The 23,759-nt window shown below is 29.1% G+C and overlaps 3 protein-coding genes and 1 pseudogene across 3 annotated transcripts; all 4 read left to right on the top strand.

Annotated features, from left to right (window-relative positions):
* The first annotated feature begins 671 nt into the window (after window positions 1-671).
* Window positions 672-3,349, top strand: LOC101255625 (probable aspartic proteinase GIP2). Its single transcript, XM_004229387.5, has one exon. The coding sequence runs from the start codon at window positions 1,864-1,866 to the stop codon at window positions 3,115-3,117; it is 1,254 nt and encodes a 417-aa protein (XP_004229435.1). The 5' UTR covers window positions 672-1,863; the 3' UTR covers window positions 3,118-3,349.
* A 5,316-nt stretch (window positions 3,350-8,665) lies between these two features.
* On the top strand, window positions 8,666-10,128 carry Xegip (xyloglucan-specific fungal endoglucanase inhibitor protein precursor). Its single transcript, NM_001247320.2, has one exon. The coding sequence runs from the start codon at window positions 8,693-8,695 to the stop codon at window positions 10,007-10,009; it is 1,317 nt and encodes a 438-aa protein (NP_001234249.2). The 5' UTR covers window positions 8,666-8,692; the 3' UTR covers window positions 10,010-10,128.
* A 7,413-nt stretch (window positions 10,129-17,541) lies between these two features.
* On the top strand, window positions 17,542-19,098 carry LOC101246563 (probable aspartic proteinase GIP2). Its single transcript, XM_004229516.5, has one exon. It carries the CDS (start codon window positions 17,610-17,612, stop codon window positions 18,945-18,947), a length of 1,338 nt encoding a protein of 445 aa, XP_004229564.1. The 5' UTR covers window positions 17,542-17,609; the 3' UTR covers window positions 18,948-19,098.
* Window positions 19,099-21,821: 2,723 nt separating this feature from the next.
* Window positions 21,822-23,403, top strand: LOC101246278 (probable aspartic proteinase GIP2; annotated as a pseudogene).
* Window positions 23,404-23,759: the final 356 nt, after the last annotated feature.

Here is a 23,759-nt window from a genome sequence, read left to right as displayed (position 1 = left end):
AGGGCTGGCCCGTGAATAAATAAAAATTAATTAAAAAATATAATATTATATTAAAATTTAAAAGTAAAGAAAGTCCAAACTCAAAACAATTAGGTTATTATTTCTATTTAGATATTTATATTTTTACTTAAAAAACCTTAATAAATATTATAACGATAATTTTATTTGTGAATTTGATTAAAAAGTAGTAACATTAACATTATATAATATTGTTTTGTCGATATTTATGATAATATTTTTAAATTATAATATATAATTTAATTTTAATAATTCTAAAAATATATATTTTTTATAAAAGTTAACGGACCCGAAAAATCTGTAGCCCACGTATTTGTGAGTTGCGCTGACCGTTTTCTGACCCACACTAAAAATAGACTAACTCGACCTGACCGTAAAATGTCAAACATGTCATATTGACAACTCTAGTAATGTGGAGTTGTGAACCACCTAAAGTGTATTTTATTTTACTTTCATTTTTAATAATATTTCATTTAAAAAAAAAGTTTTCAAAATTATTGAGCCTTTTTGGTAATAAGAAAGAGTATCAAATTCTTTAAAATAGCTTACTCTGCACACTAAACAATAACCACCCTTTATATTGGCCCTTATTTTTTTTCCTTATTATTCTTTTATAAGTAAGGTATGTTTATAATTTAATATATATAGTAAAATAAAAATAGGAAGCATTGAAAATATTTTATCTCTTTTTTTTGACCAAAAACCGAAAAAAATAAAATAAACTTGTCATAGCTGACTAGACACCTCGTTGTCCTTATCCATATTTTATCTTTTAATTTTAATAAAGTTCCACCAGCTGTGGCGCCTCTCCGCAGTAACCAAAAATGCTCTGTTTTTTTTTTTTTTTTATAATTTATTTGATTATTAATAATAATATATACAGCCATTTTATTCACATGGCAGATATTTAACAAAAGTTTTTAATTACTTTTGTGGCATTATTATTACTATTATTTCTTAATAATTATTGACAAACTTGAGTATTAAATAATATGGATAGGTGGGAGCATATTCTTATAAAGAAAAAGTATATATTTTAGATAATGAAAATGAGGGGTACATAAGTGATAAGAACAAAAATTACCATCTTTCTAGCAATTGGATATGCTTTTGGAATTTGGATATATTCCCTTCCCACGTATGCATCTCCAATAACTATAATTTTTTTTTTTAAAAAAAGTCTATCTTTCACATGCCAAAATACTTTGCTTTTTAATTGGCCACAATAAACAAATACTTGTAAAAAACTTTTTAAAAGTTCACCTTGGACAATAAAAAAAATGACATTTCTGTCCTTTTTTCATTGGTGGGGCATTGCAAAAAAAATATCTAAGTTGTTTTTGATTAGTTATATTATATCTAATTAGGAATTATTTGGGCTAGTTTATATCGAAATTGATTTTTAGTCTTAATTTAATTTGATTTTTAAATTTTATAAATTAAATGTTGATAATTCTTTCTAACTTTAGAAAATAATAAAGAATAAATAGACTTTGAAGTAAGATTTTAGAATATTTTAGTTTGTAAATAAAATATTTTTCTTCTTGATTCAAATTTTAACATAGACAAAAGAGTTTTTGTAGTAGATGACAAATATCTCGTAAAATTAATTAAATTATACACAAGTTATTCGAGACGGATATTAAACCATGTAAACCTACTCAGCAAAGATGATGACATTAAACATTTTTGCTTGGGCCTTATCCACACTTTTTTTTTAACAGCCATTATTTACCTTCCACACCAACTGTGGCGCCTCTCCGCAGCATCTCACAGTCAAAACTGCACATGTTTTTATAGGGTTTTTCTCTTTAACACTCTTTCTTGAATCTTGAAACTCAAAAAATGGCTTCACTAGTTCAATTCCTTCCTCTCTTCCCTTTCTTTTTCTTGGTTTCATTCTGTGTTTCTCATGGACCCTTTTTACCAAAAGCCATTATTCTCCCTGTAAACAAAGATCCATCTACTTTTCAATATGTTACTCAACTCTACATGGGTGCTACTCATCGTGCTCCCATCAAATTAGTTGTAGATCTTGAAGGTTCATTTCTATGGGCTGATTGTGGGTTGACTTCTGATTCTTCAAGTCAAAAACTTGTACCTTGTAATTCACTCAAATGTTCCATGGCTAAGCCTAATGGTTGTACTAATGACAACAAGATCTGTGGTTTGAAATCAGAAAACCCCTTTACAAGATTAGCTGCAACAGGGGAATTAGCAGAGGATATGTTTGCTGTGGAGTTTATTGATGAGTTGAAAACGGGCTCAGTTGCTTCAATTCATCAGTTCTTGTTTTCTTGTACATCATCTACTCTGTTACAAGGACTTGCTAGAGGTGCTAAAGGTATGTTGGGGCTAGGAAATTCAAGAATTGCATTGCCATCTCAGTTGTCTGATACATTTGGTTTTCAAAGGAAATTTGCTATTTGTTTGTCTTCTTCAAATGGTGCTATAATTTCTGGTGAAAGTCCTTATTTGTCACTTTTGAGCCATGATGTTTCAAGATCCATGCTTTATACACCTTTGATTTCATCTAGAAATGGGGTTTCAGAAGAGTATTACATAAATGTTAAATCCCTCAAAATTAATGGAAAGAAACTATCTTTGAACACAACTTTGCTTACCATGGATGGGGAAGGTCAAGGAGGGACAAGAATTAGTACCATTTCCCCTTTTACAACTATGAAGACCTCAATTTACAAGACATTTGTTGAAGCTTATGAAAGATTTGGTTTTTCCATGGGATTGACTAAAGTAGAACCTATAGCACCATTTGGGCTTTGCTTTAGCACAAAACTAGAGGAGGGACTAAATGTGCCAAGTGTTGATCTTGTGTTGCAAAGTGAGATGGTTAAGTGGAGGATTTATGAGAGTAATTCAATGGTGAAAGTGAGTGATGAAGTGATGTGTTTGGGATTCTTGGATGGAGGGGCTAACCAAAAGGCATCAATTGTTATAGGGGGTCACCAATTGGAGGATAATCTTTTGGAGTTTAATTTGGGAACTTCTATGCTTGGATTTACTTCTTCATTGTCAATGGTGGAAACTAGCTGTTCTGACTTCATGTTCTCAAAGGATTCTTCACCTTTTGATTCTTGACATGAATCCTTAACCAAAGATTGACAATTCCCTTTTGTATAGTTGTGTTAAGAACATGTATTGGCTCTTAATTATAGATAATCATAACTTAGGCCAATCTTAGTATATTAGAGGAGTACTAGTTTATTGTGAGATAGTGTTTCTTGACTCATTTTTTTGAGTTGTGAGAAAGTTTTGATATGTAAGAAACATTTTTACTATGTCCACTATGTTATAATTCTAATTTTCACTATGTTCCTTTGCTATTGAGTTGATGTATTGTTTCGTACTTTATACTGTTATATTGAGAGTTACTCCACGTATTGATTGACATAAAACAAATAGTGAATTTGCTTATATCTTTTGATGTTTTTTTAGGGTTTAACAGATAATTTGATTAGACAATAATTTGTTTGTTTCAGAATACGGTTAATCAACATGTTAACTAATTGGTTATGATTAATTAGATCAAATTGTGCTGTAAATTTCAGAAATATCAAAGTTAATAGACATAATAAGGTTCTATACCTATACTTTCGATAATCACATTCGATAACTATAGTTCAGTTCGCTTTAGAGGTTGCGATTGTATATTTCGCTTGCAAATATATAACGAAGGCGATTTGTATGTTTTGCTTGTCTGTTTTTATACTTTGCTTTTCATATATAAATAGAAAATTTGTATTATACACTAGGAATTTTATAGAACCCCGTCTGTATATTAGCTTGCCATTATACAAATAGAGTAATAACTGATTTCATTTCAAAAAGAGTGACCTAGTTTGACTTGACAAGGAGTTAAAGAAATAGAAGAAGATTATTGAATTTTGTGATCCTAAATGAAAGTTATGTCATATGTGCAAAATTGTCCTTTAATCTTGTGATTTTAATGTATACAAATAATTAGGATAAGCATATACAAATTCGGCATTTATACAATTAAAAATCAAATTATATAAATTCTTAATTTATACAATCAATGACTCAATTATACAAATTTTGAATTTAAACCAGTAGTAAACCGAATAGCAAATTTTTGCGAAAATGTAGCTACAAATAATAATTGAAATTTTATTTATATTACATAATATACTCTAAATATTTGTCATTTCACATAATTTACCCTTTTATGCAATACCTTGAATTAGTAGCATGAAAGAAGTTATAATCATGTAGTCATATTCTAGTTTAAACTGAAATATATATCATTTTTCAAAGAAAAAAATATAAAATCACCATTAAAATTGTCTTGAATTTTCAAAAAGATATCTTAACTTTATGAGTCTTCTATTATCGAACGAAATTATTTTCTGAGGATTATAAACACTATTGTAACTCATTCTTAGAGCAAGTGTAATATCACGTCTTGGGAGCGCGTGAATTAAAAAATATATCCCAAAATCAATGTAAAAATGCCACGTTGCAAGATCGTAAGCCTCCATTTTCTAAAAAAGTTCAAGAAATAGAAGATTTCTTGGGCAATGCCTTTCATGGTGGATGTTGAAGAACAACTTCATATTTAGGCCTAATCCACCCATAGTCACCTAAAGTTGTTATCAATTTTTCACTTAGACACTTCAAATAGGCCTTATTATTTTAAACATCTTAAATAAGGCGACATTGTGTCATATTAACACGTTTTTGACAACCAAACCAAATATATAAAATGTGTGTATTAGACTTGTCGATAACGTGTCAAAGTAACAAAAAATAATGTCATGTGGCATATATATTAAAAAATATATATTCTGAATAAAAATCTATTTTAAAACTATTTAATTAATTAATTTAAAAACACATCTCAATAAAGAAGAAAAAGGGAAAGAAAAAAAAAATCTACAACACCTTTATTTTTCTCCTCCACCATTTCCACATCTCCTCCTCCTCTAATTAATCCTTATTATTTTGATGCCTTCTTCTTCAAGTTTGAAGATTATCATTACTCTCATTTTTTTCTACAAATCTATATAACCAATTTGGGTTATAAGCAAATTTTCATAGCCTAACTATCATACTATTTCCATCTCTTCAATCTTTCAAATTCATCTTCTTTTTTCTTCAATCACCTTCAACATTGGAACTGCTTGTTTTGAAAGTTTCAAAGTACGACAAAAGTTTTTTTCCATGATTAAATCAGATCTATTTATGAATTTACATGAAATGGGTTTATCAAAATAGAAAAAGTTAAAAGCTTTGAGAAGTAGAAAATTAGTATTTCAAAAATTGAATCCTAAAAGAATTAACTCAAATAAAGAGAGGTGAAAATAGACCAACAAATATTTGAAAGATTTGGTGAACTTTTCGGCAATGAAACTATATATGAAAAAACTTAGGTGATAAAATTTGATATCATGAAGAAGATATATGCTCTAGACACATTTTTGGTCCTTTCTTAAATTATTTTTGTTAATATATATAATTAATTTAATTTTTCATATCAAGAAATGACAAAGAAATGAGAAAGTTGAATATATAATGGTGGCAAGGTAGTGGTATATGGAGAAGGAAATGTGGTATAAGGTAGTGTAGGACTTAAAATTATGTTTTTCACGCTCTCAAATACAGTGTAACACACATAATATGCCAACTCAGCAAAAAGTGTCAAAATGATATAATAGGATCCTTGTTAAAATGTCTAAAATGAACATCGTCTAGTTAAAGTGTCTATATGAAACTTGGTGTCAATTTTAGGAGGCCACCAATAAATTTAGCCTCATATTTACATAAGAATATAAAAAGGTTTTATACAATTTCTACGAAATTTTTTTTACAATGTTATAGTCCTAAAACAAACATAAATAATATTCCTAGATAATTTCTAAAACATGAATGATTATATAGGGAAATTATGAATGATGAATATATGGATAAATCCTCAAACAATTTATACAAAAAATTTAATTAATACTTTCTTAAACAATTTATTAAAAAGTAGATATAGTAAATAGTTTGAAACGACAAGAGTAATAATTAAAAATCCACAAATCACAATTACTTGAGGAATTATTCCTCCGTTTTAAAAAGAATAACCTATTTTAACTTAATATAGAGTTTAAAAAAATAAAAAATACTTTTGATTTTTATTATCCTAAAATAAAATTATATCAAATATATAAAACTGTTCTTTTAATTATGTAATCTTAAATATACCTTATGAAAAATTGAAATTATATTATAAAAAAAAAATTACTCATTTTAAACAAACTGAAAGGAATAGTAATACAGACAGAACAAGTATTAATGTTGAGATTCGAGAAAGTGTATTCTAGAAGCTAGAAGAAGGGGTATTCATCTTCGGTTTGTATTCCTTTCTCGTTGAAATTAAAATAATTTAATGAATTTTTAATTATTAAATTTAAATATAATTCATATTTATTGGCTTGATTATTGTTAATTTTGTTAGTTTTTTTTTTCTTCTAATTTTTAAAAAACTTAATGTGTGTGTAGATATATATATATATATATATATATATATATATATATATATATGCCCCTATCGTATAATTCGTTATTTAATCTTTTAGTGTGGTCACTATATAACTTTTTTTGAATTTTGAAAAAGAATAGATTAAGCTCTAAAAATTTTAAAGCAAACAAAGTTGTTAAGAACAATTTTTAAAGGTAAATCTTTTAGTTATGTTTTGAATAAATGAGTTTGGATTCATAAATTTTGTTTTTAAGAAATGTGACTTAAAAGTTCAATAACCTATTAGAGGTATATAAATATTTTATAAGAAAGTATACAAAATATAGTTTGATTTTTCTTTGACTTATTTTTAATACTATCAAATCAGAATATGAACTTTTTAAATTTAAAATTAAACTAACACAAATTCAAAATTAAATAACTAAATTAAATTAATTCAATTTTAACTAAATCATGAATATCTTTACAATAAAGATGTAAAAATTCACCTAGAAATTCATTTTTTTTCCTGTCGGTCATTTAATGAACTATTTTTCGAGTTAGGGTAATAATTTGACCGTATAATATTGGTGCCGACAATTAGAATAATATTTTCCTATAATATCGATGCGTTTATTTATATCCACAGCACATTGGGAAGTTAATAATTATACTGAAAAATAGCAATAGAATGGGGGAGGAATTCAAAGGCTAAAAACAAGGGATTTGCTTCATCACAACACATTGTATAAGCGTCACCTATTACGTATTGAGAATAAATAAATAAAATATGAAAAATAATACATATATTTCTGTTTTAAATAAAGAACTAAAGCGTTAATTATACTATTGACAGATTCAAAATTTTAACTAAGAAGTGATAATATGTAATATATATAAATAAAATTTTTTGTCTAGCTATATAGTGTAATGTTTTGATTGGCGAAGAGTATGTGTATCTCAACCACAGTTAATTACCATTAATAAAATTATATCTTTTGAAATTTGAGGAAGTCAATACAAACATATAAACGAATTGAACTGAATTTAAATAAATTTAAATGAGTTGAATTAATAATTAAACGAGTTATTGATTCTTTGAAAAATTACTGGGGCTAAAATGAGTTTGGATAAAAACAATCTAAAATGTTGATCATAACTCAACTCACTCAACTTTTACTAATATTTAATTATTTTAATTTGTTCTTTCATAAAAATATAATGACAAAAATTCTCATGAATCACTTTAGACTAATTGAAATAAACTGTACCAATAAATTAAGGATCAATAATCTGTTCAAACTTGATTAAATTGAATGAGGAATAATTTCACGAGCTAACTTTATCACCTTTACGAGCAAGTGAGCAGTAGTTTTGTTTTTATAAAATTTTAATATATATTTTACAACATATCTTTGTCATTTTAGACCATTATTTAAATTTGCTTTTAGAATTTCAAACTTTGAACTACACACGTCTTTGATAATATATAGTCAAAAGATTTATCTTTTTAATTAAAATAAATTGATAGTTCAAACTTCAAAGTGAGCATAGCTCAGGAGCATCTCTTTCAAATTATAACCATTTAGCATCTTCCTTATCTTAAAAGGATTATTTTTTCAAAGTACAAACATTTATAATATTATCAAATATTTTGAAGTTTGAACCTATGACTTAAATATATTTTTAGCCCCTGGTTAGTTGATGCCTACAACATAATAATTAAAAAAAATAAAAAAAAATTTAAAAATTACGATATGTCTTAATATAATATAAACGGCAAGAATCAATTATATGAATCTTCACTATTCACTAGCTCCATCTCAGTATAATAATTCACTTTAATATTATACATAATCTTTGACACGCACAATAGATCCAGGCAATTACTGTTCAAGATAATGTCGGTGTGAATTTTGTAAGGCATATCTAGATTTCAATTTCAATGAAAAATAAAATTAATGAAATGATAAATTAAAGTCAAATCAAGCAAACAAAGTCAAAAATCAAAGCCTCTACGCTTCTAGATTTTTTATTGAGTTGGCAAATAAAACTCATTATCATAGACGCTCTAAGCTTGCACGTATTCTATCATCATTATATTATTTTTAATGTATTTTTCAAAACTATATAAACTCTATTATTTTCCTCTAATATTACAACACCATCACACAACAAATAAATTAAATCATGGCTTCTTCTAATTGTTTACATGCCATTCTTTTGTGTTCTCTTCTTTTCATTACTTCAACTATAGCTCAAAATCAAACTTCATTCCGTCCCAAAGGCCTAATTATCCCAGTCACAAAAGATGCTTCAACTCTCCAATACCTTACACAAATCCAACAAAGAACACCTCTTGTCCCTATAAGTTTAACTCTTGATCTTGGTGGCCAATTTTTATGGGTAGATTGTGATCAAGGTTATGTTTCTTCCTCTTATAAACCGGCCCGGTGTGGCTCCGCCCAGTGTTCACTGGGCGGAGCGTCTGGTTGTGGAGAATGCTTTTCTCCACCTAGACCGGGTTGTAATAATAACACGTGTGGTCTACTTCCTGACAACACGGTTACTGGGACCGCTACTAGTGGAGAGTTAGCTTCTGATGTTGTGTCAGTAGAATCATCTAATGGAAAAAATCCTGGTAGGAGCGTTAGTGATAAAAATTTCCTTTTTGTTTGTGGTGCTACATTTCTTTTACAAGGTCTTGCTAGTGGTGTTAAGGGTATGGCTGGTCTTGGAAGAACAAAAATATCTCTTCCTTCTCAATTCTCAGCTGAATTTAGTTTTCCTAGAAAATTTGCTCTTTGTTTGACTTCTAGTAGTAACTCTAAAGGTGTGGTACTTTTTGGAGATGGTCCTTATTTTTTCTTACCTAATAGACAATTCTCAAATAATGACTTTCAATACACTCCACTTTTTATAAATCCAGTAAGTACAGCCTCAGCCTTTTCATCAGGTCAACCATCATCTGAATACTTTATTGGTGTAAAATCCATTAAGATTAACCAAAAAGTTGTACCAATAAACACAACTTTGTTGTCAATTGACAATCAAGGTGTTGGTGGAACAAAAATCAGCACAGTAAATCCTTACACAATCTTGGAGACTTCACTATACAATGCTATCACAAATTTCTTTGTGAAGGAACTAGCTAATGTGACTAGGGTCGCGGTCGTGGCGCCATTTAGGGTTTGTTTTGATTCAAGAGATATTGGAAGTACAAGAGTTGGACCAGCAGTGCCATCAATTGATCTTGTTTTACAAAATGCAAATGTTGTTTGGACTATTTTTGGAGCTAATTCAATGGTACAAGTTAGTGAAAATGTCTTGTGTCTTGGAGTTTTGGATGGTGGTGTTAATGCAAGGACTTCAATTGTGATTGGAGGACATACAATTGAAGACAATCTTTTGCAATTTGATCATGCAGCATCAAGATTGGGATTCACATCTTCAATCCTTTTTAGACAAACTACATGTGCCAATTTTAATTTCACTTCAATTGCTTAGGTAGTGTGGACCTAAGTTGTTTTAATTAATGTATTGAATTATAATAATGTTCAAACTTTGTGTTTGGGCACTTTGTAATAATTGGATGTATAAGATTTCTTGTGATTCGTTTTGTTAAACTTATATGTGTTTGACAATGTAGTTTTCTTATAGTGTCTCGTATAATGGTAATCCCTTATACAAAATAAACTACACAATAGGATTAATTATTATTAAAGTTAATTGACTAAAGTTATTCTTTGTATTTCTTTTTTCAGTCAATTGAATTTATTTGACTTTATAAAAAAAATTGTTTACTAAAAAAGTATGACACTATTTAATTTTATAAGACACATAATTTTTATTAGGAGTTTCATTTTATCAACAAGCTTTACTAATAATATTTTAAAATTTTAGATTTGATTATTATTGTCACTGTCTCATTTTATGTGATATATTTTGACACGGAGTTTAAAAATAGAAGAGCGATTTTTAAAACTTTTGATCTTAAATAAATGATAGAAATTTGAGTGGTTATAAATCATTTCATTAACGATAAAATGAATATTTTAAAGTTAAATTGTTACTTAATAAAGAAATGTATTTTTTGGGTCTGACTAAAAAGGAGAGCAAATCAATCATAAATAGAGTCGTCAATATGGTTTAAGCCCGTTGGGCTGGCCTGGCCTAACCCGAAATTTAAGAAAAAGATTTTTCAACCCGACCTGAATAAGCATGTTGATTTGTGTGGCTTTGAAAAACATCGATAGGGTCGGCGTGTGGGGCCAATAAAAATTAATTAAAAAATACAATATAATATTAAAATTTAAAATTAAAAAGAGTTCGAACTCAAAACAATTAGATTAATATTTCTATTTAGATATTTATACTTTTACTTGAAAAAAAGCTTAATAAATATTATAGAAATAATTTTATTTGTGGATTTGATTAGCAAGTAGTAACATTAACATCATGTAATATTATTTTGTCGATATTTATGATAATATTTTTAAATTATAATTTATAATTTAATTTAATAATTATAAAAATATATAATTTTTAAAAAAGTGGGCTGACCCGACTAGCCTGTAGCCCACGTACTTATAGATTGGGCCGACCGTTTTCTGCCTCACACCAAAAATGAGCTAGCCCGGATTGGGTGGGCTAGCCGATATTGATAGTTCTAATAAAAAATGAGTTATTTAATGATAAAAATAGTATTCAATGAAATAATAACTTCATAAATCCGTTGTATTATACATGTGGATTATCCAATAGATTTATTCAAACAAATTGAATTCATGTATTTTTGCTTTCAATATGATAAGAACCTCCAAGATAATTATGAACTTGATTTTATAACACGTTATCAGCACGAATACGCTCTAATAATTATAATACTTCGCAAAGGAGTTATAGTTGAAACTTTTGTGAGCAAGAACATGTTATATTTATTTTTTCTTGTTACACATTTATATTTTCAAAAATTCCTCTTACGCTAATAATTTATTTTAGTATATATGTGTTCTATGAAAAGGTAGAACATATTGGTTTGTTTTACTTTAATAATTTTATACATTGATTTATGATTATACTAACAATTTTTCGTTTCAGAAAAGAATTGAAGGATAAAGAAGTAAATTTTCATGTTGATTTTCTTAGTATTAATTATGAGGAACTTACTAATATTTATAATTACTAGAGGGTAAGAAGATGCATTCAAGTCTCATCGCACCAAAAGGGTAAGCCATCAGGTTAAAGTCCGAATGCACCATAATGAAAAATGTTTGAAATCCGCATGTTGATTTGCTCCAATCTATCATATCAATATGGTAGCAGTAAAAAATTAGTCTGAAAGATGACAAATGATTAACGATATTAAAAAGGGCGTGAAGGGACATAATTATAATAGTCATCATTGTGATAATTATAAAAGGAAGAAAAATATGGGTTCTCCAAGTGGTCCTTCAAAATGTGAATGTAATTTTTATCATCAAAATGGTATGAAAGATTATTGAACTTGTGGTTGTTGTCGACCTAATAATTTGATAAGTTTATAAAGCTACCGTCAAAAGAAAAGAATATAAAATGGTGGTACACTTGACTTTTCAAAAATGATAGTAAGGTGTGTAAAGCAAAAATGATAAATTTTCAAAAGCATGACAATGTGCTTATAATGCAAATTTATGATACACATATAAATGATTAGTCCATTTCTTAAAGAGAATGTGAAATGTGATGAGTATCGTTAATGCTCGAGATGTGAAAAGATCATTATGAGTTGCATATATGTCACAACTCACCTCTATGAGAGGTTTGATAAAATGATATAAGCCAAAACTTACCTCTACTAGAGGTTTGAGAGGAAATAAATTTTATTAAGAAGAAATTATTAATGGTATTGTACGTTTATACATCACTATGGTATGTTTATTGTGAACAACCGAAAGGGAAAAAGAATGACAAAGTTCTTAAATATAGGGTTGTGGTCATTATTTTGTGGCAATACAAATTTGTCATTGCTTGTGTACCTATGATACAACAAAAGTAAAGTAAAAAACATGCCTTGCTCGTAATAGTTTTGACCATGACAATAATAATCTAATTTCTACTTGAGGAGATGTTCACCATATGGATGGTCATGGAATATGTAATAGTACACAAAATTAATTCAAGCTCTAATGAGTTGTATTATTAGCAGATGAATAATATTGGGGTTGTAGTAAGTCTCAAAAGAAATTTTTTAAGTTTCAGATGAATTGAAAAAATATATATATTGAAACTATGAATTATAAAAGATTTATTATCTTCAGATTTTACTACAACCGAAATGGGTTATAAATATTTATATAAAAGGTTACCCATTGTTTCCTCTTGTTTGTTTTTCACAAACATGGACATGCTAATGAATTCACATGCAAAAGTAAACTATAAGTATCTGAAATGAAGATCAGTTGGCATGACCAGTTGACCATTCTGGTTTAAATGTGATGCAAATGTAATTGAGAATTCATGTAGATTATATGATGAAGAAATAAAAGATTCTTCATGAATTCTCTTGTGTTGCTTGTTCTCCTCATAAAATGATCATTGTACCAACAAAGGTTGGGATTGTAATTTCCTGAAATTTTTGAAACATATTAAAAGGTGAATATGGATCCTTTAGTGGATCATTTGCAACTATATGATAGATGTATCTATGCGATGATCACATGTGTTCTGATGTCAACATACAAATTGGTGTTTGTAAGGTTGTTTGCTCGAATTGTTAAATTAAGAGCACAGTTTCAAATTTTGAAGTCATATTGATAATGCTGATTGATTTAACAGAAACTATATGCCTTCAATTACAGCTCAATCATGGTTATGAGAACAGAACTCCCAAAATAAGATTTGGTATGAGATAATTTAACGTGTAGCAACACATATATGCATTAAGCCAACAAGGTTTCCCAATTAAAATTGGTTCAGGGTCACGAACCAAATAATTTTCATCTAAAATATTGAATGTGCGGTTATAATTTTAATTGTTCCATCACGCAAAAAGACGAATTCCTAAATAAGGTTGGGATGAATGTTATATTTTCTAACATTAGGGGTGAGATGATTGACAGTTGAAAATTATTTGTGAGGTTAATTATGAATTATCTAGATCCTCGTTGTGAACGTAAAGTTCAAGTAATAATTCATTTGCATAATGTTGCAAAACAATTTTCAGATGAATTTAATGACCCTATGATATAATTCGGCTGCAAATGCTCCAATGTAAAGTCTTTGAAAGACAAAATCTATGATACGCCGGAAGTGTAATAGACTAATCAATTTCAAATATAGAATTCCTTGAAGAAGGAGATGAGCAAATGATCAATATGATAATGATAATGAGACAAGTGCTATAAGAGAGCACCACGACATAACACTTCATAAAACCTTGAAAAAGGTTCAGGTACCTGAAAAATAATGAAAAATTAAGAGATCTTGATAAGTTATGTCATGTCGGAATCAATATCAAATAACCATCGACAGTATCTTTGATATGAGGTAGCTCTTAATGATATAAATTGTGACGAGAATCTCAAATATGTCATATAGTGTGAACAGATAAATGGTTGGCCAAGTAAATGCATAATGCAAGTATATTTTGTTTCACTTAGAGAAATGACATTTTGGACTGATAGTCCATAAATTAAGGTATAATGTCAGAAGGGTACAAATAAATTATTAAGCGATGGTATAATCGTAATATATCATGTACAACTTGTGCCTTGGGGTATAAAGACTTATCGCAAAATTCCTGATATTATTGGAGATGTTTTCTCCCATGTTGAATGCAATGAGGTTTGTTTTGATCTGACAATATATGAAAAACTTGAATGCATATAATGGATAATTATCATGTCTAGCTAGACAATAACGAATGTTATATAAAAATCCTTGAAGTAATCAAGGTGTCTAAAGTATATAAGAGTTTGAAAGAAACCTTTTCAGTAAAGCTTCACGAATCTTTATATGGAGTGAAATAGTCAAGAAAGAAAATGATACAAAAGAATGACCCTAATTGTCCTTTCATTTTTATGAAAAGGTCCTGGTAAGACAGAATTTTGTCTTAACCTACAGATTGATAATTTGACAAATGAAATATTTGTCTATCAGTTCAGATACACATAAAAGTGTTGATGCAATTTTAAATAGATTATTAATTGAGTACCCCAATGATTATGAGATTGGTTGATATAAATAAAGATTCACTTTGATCTCAAAAAGAAATATGAAGAGCTTCTTGGTGATGAAATTTCATATCTTAGTGCAATCAGGGCACTAATGCATTTTGCTAACGATACTCGACCTTATATTTGTTTTGCAGTAAATTTATTGGCAAGATTCAATTCCTCCCCAATAAAAGAACATTGAAATGGTCCTAAACATATACTTGAATATCTCCGAAGGATTATAGACATGTGTTTATTCTATTCCGAGGAATTCAAGTCAAAGCTGACTGGTTACGCATGCAGAATATTTATTTGATCTGCATAAAACTCGATCTTAAACACGTTAGTTGTTTGCATGTGGAGCCACAATGATATCTTGGCGATTAATGAAGCAAATGTTGGTGATCACTTCTTCAAACCATGTAGAAATAAAAGCCCTCCATAAAACAAGTTGAGAGTGCGTCTGGATGAGATCAATGACACACCATATTCAGAAAATATGTGATTTTTCTTTGAAAAAGAATATACCAACCACAATGTACGAAGATAATCAACTGCAAACGAATGTGTCCACAATATGTTTGTTGCTGTAAACAAGTGGAATAAACATTTACGTGCAATTACGAAGTTATGACGAATAGAATGATATTCAAGATGTATTCGGCTAAGCTCAAAGTCTCGTTATATCCATGAAATCAGAGAATGATATATCAGAATAGGTTCAACCATGAAACATCTTCGAGAATGCGATTTGATCACAAAGATATTGTGAATATCAACATCTGAAGAGTTGGTATATAAGAATGGATGACATTATCATAAGAAATTAAGAGATGTTTTGATCAGAGAGAGTGTGATACGCGTTGCACTCTTTTTTTCATGACCGATGTTTTGTCCCACTGGATTTTCCTGGCAAGGTTTTTAATGAGGCAACAAATATTGCGTATCAAAAGATATGTGTACTCTTTTTCCTTCACTAGAATATTTTCCTACAGGTTTTTTTCTAGTAAGGTTTTCACGAGCCACATCATCTATAGATATCCAAGGGGGAGTATTATAAATTCATTGTATTATACATGTAGATTATCCAAACAAATTGAATTCATTTATTGTTGCTTCCAATATGATAAGAACCTCCGAGAATAATCATGTATCTATTAATTCGATGACTTTTGGAAGTGATATCTCAATATTATAAATAGAGATATTACTCACCATTTGAAACACAGTTGAATAGAAGAAAAGTTAAGTTTTTCATCTCTATATTTTGTTTTCTTCTCTTTATACTTATATTGCTATGAACTTAATTTTATAATATATCTTAATTTATTAAAATATAAAATTAAAGTAAAAACTATTAAGTGACCAAACTATCCTTTAAATCAATACTAATTATGGGGAAGCGAGCACGTTGACGGTGACGTGTGCTTAGTCGGCATAACAAATATTTTTCTTATCGACACATTTATCTTGATAAATGCCAAAGATATTTATGTCAAGTATTTGTAAAATGAAATTACCAAAAAGTCACAATGTCTAATTGTGAATTTTTAAGCTTCTTAAAACCCTAATAATAGAGTATTAAATTTTTCATTTAAATTATATTTGGTCAAGTTATACAAAAAATAGAAATCTCTTCTAATTATGCTCATCTCTTTATTTATACAGCTTATGCTGGCAGTGAATGTTACTATTGCTTCTTTTGACAAAATGATAAGATATTGGCTAGTGTGTATACATATAAATAGCTAGGAAAAAAACAATTGTTCAAGGTTAGAATATTAGCTCTCAGTGCCAGTGCTGGAAATGGAAAGCGGTTAGAATGTAAAATTGTTTGCTAGTAAAAATGTGTTTTATACAGGTACATAATCTCCATAAGTAGATGATTATAGTTTGTTTGGTTAAAATTTTAAAATCGATTTATTTTTTAAAAACAATTTCTTTAAAGTTGTTTTTCCAAAAAAAAATATTTTAGTAAGAAATGATTTGTGGTTAAATAAATGTTTTTGAGCAACCATTAATGTTTTAGAAAGTATTTTTTGAGGAAAAACTACTTAGCTTCTAAAAGCTAGTTCTTTATAATTTATTTTTCTCTTCAAAATTTGATCATTCCATTTTATTTTATTTTTTAAAAAAAGGTATTTTTCACCGTCCAAAGAGGTTGCAAACGATCAAAAGATTGCAAGAATCAGCCTTAAATATTTCAAAAACAATGATCTACTTTGCTTTTTAGGGATAATGTATAAGTACTCTTTAATTTATGTTCAAAATTTTACAGACATACTTATAATATAATAATGTCCTATTACCTCGTGAACTTATATTCATTAATAATTTTCTATCTTTTTTTGGCCTGATACTATCTTGTGAATCCAATATTGGTTGACTTTTTCTCAAGCTAGTGTCATGTAGGCCGAAAAGGGATAGAAAATTACTTATAAAATAAGTTCAGGAGGGTAATACAGCCTTAGGATAAATAAGTGTGTCTCTTAAATTTCGAGCATAGGTTGAGGGGATACTCGTGCATTTTTCCTTTTAATTTCTTTAAAAAAAATGACCTTTTTATTATTTTGATAACACTCTAATTTTAATTTTTCACCTGACATGTTTAAAGAAGTCATATGATTAATTCAAAATCATAACATTATAGAGTCTTTATTAGTTTGTACACTTTATCTCAAAATTAAATTAAATTGTTCTTTTTAAAACTGAGAAAGCACTACTACTACCTGACCCACCATTTCAGGTTCTTTAGAAAATTGGACAGCTACCTTTTTTTGCTTTTGCATGAAAATTGTTTATACGTCCAAATTTGCACCCCTCACTTTCACGTGCCCAGTTTTAGGCGTTATTCAACAATTCTCCTTTAAAACATACTTTCATTCTATCAAAGAATCACACTTCTCTCCACCATGAAAATCCCTCAGCTTTTATTGTGTTTTCTTCTTTTTATTTGTTCATCAAATTACGCCATAGCCAAAAAAAAATCTCATAAGCATCACCCTCTTCTTTTCCTTCCAGTATTCAAAGATGAAATTACACAACAATATGTTGCTCAAATCTACCAAAGAACCCCTCTTGTCCCTGTCAATTTAACCGTTGACCTCGGCGGACGATTTCTATGGATGGATTGTGAAAATGACTACATTAGTTCGTCTTACAAAAATGTTCCATGTGGTTCAAGACCATGCAAACTCTCAGGTTCACAAGGGTGTTATGGATCTAGTTGTCCTGTTCCTCCTAGGCCAGGGTGCAACAATTACACATGTTCACATATTCCATATAATCCAATTAAAAGATCTAGCACTGATGGTGAACTTGCTCAAGATGTTGTTGCATTATGGTCCATTACTACTACTACTAATCGTAATAATGTGTCCAAAATGATATTATCATCAACTAGTGGAGTGATGTTCAATTGTCCTGGAGATTTTTTGTTAGAAAAATTAGCCAATGGAGTTAAAGGTATGGCTGGACTTGGAATTGGTTACACTGGACTTCCTTCACAATTAGCTAGAGCTTTTCATTTACCTCGAAAATTCGCTATTTGTTTGAGTGGTAACACTAAATCAAATGGTGTTATTTTGTTTGGTGAACGACGATCCTATTATGCATCTAATGAGGTACTAACTTCTTACACTCCTCTGCTCAAAAATCCTGTTAGTACCGCGGGGGCTTATTTTCCAGGTGAGCCATCGGTTGAATATTTCATTGGAGTCGAAAAAATCTTAGTAAATGGGAAAATTGTACCCATTGATAATAAGTTACTTGCTATTAACAAGACGAATGGAGTTGGAGGAACAAAGATTAGCACTGTTGTTCCTTATGGTACAATGGAATCTTCAATTTACAAAGCGTTCAAGTATGAGTTTGTTAAAGCTATTGCTAAAGTTCCAATAGCTAAACCTGTTACTCCATTTGAGTTGTGCTTTAACTTGTCGAATTCGGATACTTTAAAAGGGCTTGTAATTCCTCAAGTTAGTCTTGTCTTGCTAGGTGAACATAATAATAGCACAACTTGGGATCTTCCTATGAACAATTTCATGGCATCTCCTACTATTAATGATAGTAGTGACTTGTTGTGTCTAGGATTTTTGGATGGTGGTGAAAATGCTGAAACATCGATTGTTCTTGGAGGGATGCAAATTGAAGAGAATTTGTTGGAATTTGATCTAGTGAAGAAAAGAATGGGATTTAAGTCTGTGTATATGTCATCTGATTTAGTCAGTTGCAGCAACAAATTCAGATAAAATTGTTGTGATGTTACATGATTTTGTACTAAGGCTAGAATGCAAAAAGTAATATACTTTACTTTATGTAGACAAATACTTATTGCGTGTTACATATGTTCATCTTTTTGTTGATAATCACTTTAGTGTATATTGAAGACTGGAGGATATACACAGGCCCAAATACTCCATCATTCTATATTAATTAGATCACTTTAGTGTATATTGAAGACGGGAGGATACACATAAGCCCAAATACTCGAGCATTATATATTAATTAGAGAAAAATGATAAATATACTTCTGAACTATTGTAAATGGTGTGCAAATTATTTCATCATATTTTTGAGACATTGGTGTATCTATCGTCCAAAAAATTGTAGAGCATATACAATATATCTTTTACTCTAAAAGAAGACTAAATAGGGACACGTAGCGCAATCTTATATGTCGATAAATATAAGTTTTATTGATGAATACATTTATCATATAGTTCAATATACCGTGTCAATTTATTACCAAATAAGTATAATGTATTTTAAAATAGTTATACTTATAAGTTATAATACATAAATATTGCATACATAATTCACTTTTAATACATATTATAGATTTATCATAGTATTGCTTATGTATTACTAATTTAATATAAATAAAAGATTCGCTAAAATAGATAATTATTTATTGAATAATACCCATTCAAATAATCTTTCCTTTATTATTGGACTGTCTAATTCTTGGGCCTCTTGGTGGTTTAGCCCCAAACCCAATAGCTTGGCCAGTCTCTGGGCTATCCGTGTTCACAATACTATTGCTCTTTTTTTTTTTTTTTATCTTTTTTGAAAAATTTTGCGCAAACTTATACTACTTAATTACTCATGATAGTTATAGTTTGTTATGATTGTCAGTCACAGCTAACATTATACATTAATTAGGTGGGTTAACTTCGAGTTTGTATAATTAGTCACATTTGTATATGTATAATTCGTCAGAATATACAAATACATATGTATAATATATAATTATTTAATCAATATACATATACAATGCACCTCTCTCCTACTCTCCTACCTCTCTCAGTCTCGCTCGTCTCTCTCCTCTCTCCCAATCTTGCCTGGTTATTATACAAATGCATATGTATAATATACAATTATCCAACCAATATACATATACAATTCATCTCTCTCCCACTCGCTGCCCTCTCTCGCTCGCCTATCTCCCAATCTCTCTCTCCCGATCTCGCTTGTCATATATATAAATACATATGTATAATAGAGTTCTAATACACGTACAAGAATTGGAAGATTCACTATGGCACGTACACAATATATTTTCTTTTCACTGAATTGTTTTTTTCTTCCTCTTTAAATGAATCATTTCTTTTATTTTCATGTATAATTAATAATTAAAAAATCAAATCAGATTAATGACAATCAAATCGATATATTCTATATTTGATTTGATTCTAATAATTTAAAAACTGATAAAATTAATTTGATTTTAATCTTAACTATTAATAGATCCGTGCACACCCCCTTGTAATGTTTATCGTATATGTGTTGTTTTTGGGGTGACTGTTTAGTGTATATGTTAGTTAATTTTGCATCCAAGTGATATGTAAGTCGAAAAGCAGTAGAAAATTACTTATAAAATAAATACAGAAAAATAATAAAACCTTAATATAATATAAGTGTATCTCAGAAATTTTGGACATAAATTAAAAAAATACTCGTACATTTTCCTAATAAAGTAGGAAAAATTGTAAACAAATAGCGACTGCCGTCCTCAGTATAATTAAGTGGCAACTAGTTAAGATTCTAATTAGTTTCTTGCAAGGGGAATCATTAAAATTTATTAAAAGGGAGACACATTGCCAACATCTTGGTGTTTTTAATGTATTAGAAAAGCTATATAATTTATTGACACATGCAATGAATTCATTAATTAATACAACCACCGTGAATTCATTGGGACAATATTATATGCAATTGGCAGAATAAATTATTAAATAAATTAATGATTAAGTGATAAATACTGCTCTTTGTTCTATTTCAAATTCAAGATTTGAAAGTAGCGTTATTTTTAATCGTAAGTGTTTTATCTTCAATGATTTTTTTTTAAATTATGAAATCAGATGAGTATATTATTATTGTTGTATTTGAATTCCAAAAAAAATAAGGAATGGGAAATCCAATAATAGAGAATTTGAAAATTATTTAATTGTAATTTGTATGGGAAACAAAGTTTCCTCTTTGTAAGTGAACGAAAGTTTGAATTTTTTTAAAAAAAACATAAAATAATTTTAAGGATATTATGAACAATCGACCCGTCATTTAAGGCCTATGATAATTCTTTTTTTTTTCTTTTTTTTCATTTTCCATAAATTTACTTCTTATTATTTTTATAATTCAGGGAATCTATGCTTAGATCTTTACATGTCAGTCTAACTAAAGCAATTTTGTCGTTAATCATTTCCTTTTTTTTTTCTCTCTTACCTACTTCTTCAGCAAAAAAAAATTGGAAAAAAAAATTGGTTCTACCTACAACTTCTCTAAAAAACATGGACATAGACAGGTAGGCTTCCCACTTTCATGTGTCTTTTGGCAAGTTTTTAATTTCTTGAAATTTTTTTTTGTAATGTTGTGATTTTTAAAAGTTAATTTAATTAATTTTTTAATATTAAATTAGATTACATTAATTCATTATTTAAAATAAAAGATTTAGATATTCAAAAATTATCGAAAATTTATTTGTAATGTTGTGATTTTTAAAAGTTAATTTAATTAATTTTTTAATATTAAATTAGATTACATTAATTCGTTATTTAAAATAAAAAATTTAGATATTCAAAAATTATATGAAAAGTATTATAAAGTGCAATTTTTTGCATATCAATATGATGAAAAAATACATCTTAAAATGTTAGTCAAAGTTTTTATAGTTTAATTTTAAAAATAGAAATCATAGTGGACGGAGAGAGTATTTAGGGTTAAACTAACGTAGACCTTGGTGGACGTTTCCTATGGGTGGATTGTCAAAATGGCTATGTTAGTTCAACCCTAACACCTCTCCTTTGTGACACTATGTTTTGTAGACTATCACATTCTGGAGCATGTAATGGTAATTGTACGGGCTCATCACCCGGACATCCTAATAAAGATTGTACTTGCTCACATCTTTCATACAATCCTGTTTCTCGTACCAGCACAGGTACCGGGCTTAATGAGGATGTTATTACCATCCAGGATACGGAAGGGCTCAAGCCCGGCCCATATCTAAAGCCCGGTAAGATTGTGTTTGGTTGCGCGGACACTCCGTTTAGCTAATGGGGTTAAGGGAATAGCTATGTAGCCATTCCAACTCAATTAACTTATCGTTTCTCTAGACCTAGGCTCTTCGACAAATTCTCCTGGAGTTATATTTATTGGTGAAGGTCCATATGTATTACTTCCTAACATTGATGTGTCTAAAAACCTCTTTTACACACCTCTTCTAACAAACCCGATTAGTACTGCTGGATCATCGTTTGGGGGTGAGCCATCGACGGATTATTTTATTGGAGTAAAAACTATTAAAGTTAACGGTGATTTGATCCCTATAAATAACTTATTATTAGAAATAAACGAAGAAAATGGAGAAGGGGGTACAAAGATTAGTACAATTGATCCATATACTAAGTTGGAGAGTTCAATTTACAAGGCATTTGTACACTCACTAACTATACCTAGAGTTAAAAAAGTTGCACCATTTGAGATGTGTTACAAAAGTAGTAGTTTACCTAGTACTAGAGTTGGCCCTGGTGTTCCAAATATTGAATTTGTTTTACAAGGTAAAAATGGCGAGACACCTTCGTTTATTATATCTGGAGCTAACTCAATGGTGGCCGTTACAGATGAAGTGCTTTGCTTAGGATTTGTAAATGGTGGAGAAAATCCAACCACATCGATAGTGATAGGAGGACATCAAATTGAAGATAATTTGGTACAAATTGACATTGATAACAAGAGGGTTGGTTTCAGTAATTCACTTTTGTACCAGCAAACTACGTGTGCCAATTTTAATTTTGGGTCGACTCAAGGACGGGAGATAGTGTAAAACGTTGTGTTATTAATTTGTTGTGTGGTGTGTTTGGACATTTTTTGTCCAAGTCAATGATGTTTTTTTAAGGTTTATGATCTACTATTATGATCAGAGTCAGTGATGTTTTTTAAGGTTTATGATCAGAGTTGAGAACTAATAAAAAGTGGTATAAAATGGACATTAAAAACTTGTCATATAACATAGGGGATCGAAGACTCTCACAGCTATGATCAAACACAATTTCTAAGTTAAAAGATAAGTTTTTTATGCTATGCTCAAACACAATTTTCAGCTTGACTTCCACACTACAATACAATCATTAACAAAACCTTTTTTCGATCATGCAATTGAGTTAAAGACATAAAACCTGGATAACCCCAAGAAAACATAGCTTATTGCATCCACCATTTATTATTTACCTTCACTTTCTTATGCTGATCGAAATCCTTATTAAATTCATCCTTCTGCTACAATATTTACAAGTTCAAATAATTATAAAACTTCCAATTCATCCTTCTGCTACAATTTGTCAATAAATTAACAAATTCTACACAAAAACATGTATTGTCACTATAAAAAAATCAACTTTTAGCGGTATTAAATATTGATACTAATAAAGAGTACTAAAGTCTTTACCGGCATTAGTTAACTGTCATTAGAACCAACGTCGCTAAAGACTTTAGGGATATATACAAAAAGTGACAATTATTGCCACTAAAAATACATATTTAGCGATATTTAATTCTTAAATGCC

The sequence above is a fragment of the Solanum lycopersicum genome, chromosome 1 (assembly GCF_036512215.1).
Source record: "Solanum lycopersicum chromosome 1, SLM_r2.1".
NCBI classification, from domain to species: domain Eukaryota; kingdom Viridiplantae; phylum Streptophyta; class Magnoliopsida; order Solanales; family Solanaceae; genus Solanum; species Solanum lycopersicum.
This window is presented reverse-complemented; position numbering and strand designations above follow the sequence as displayed.

Bases quoted from the DNA above. Each gene is read 5' to 3' on its own strand.
- Xegip (NM_001247320.2), top strand. From the start codon at position 8,693: ATGGCTTCTTCTAATTGTTTACATGCCATTCTTTTGTGTTCTCTTCTT.
- LOC101255625 (XM_004229387.5), top strand. From the start codon at position 1,864: ATGGCTTCACTAGTTCAATTCCTTCCTCTCTTCCCTTTCTTTTTCTTG.
- LOC101246563 (XM_004229516.5), top strand. From the start codon at position 17,610: ATGAAAATCCCTCAGCTTTTATTGTGTTTTCTTCTTTTTATTTGTTCA.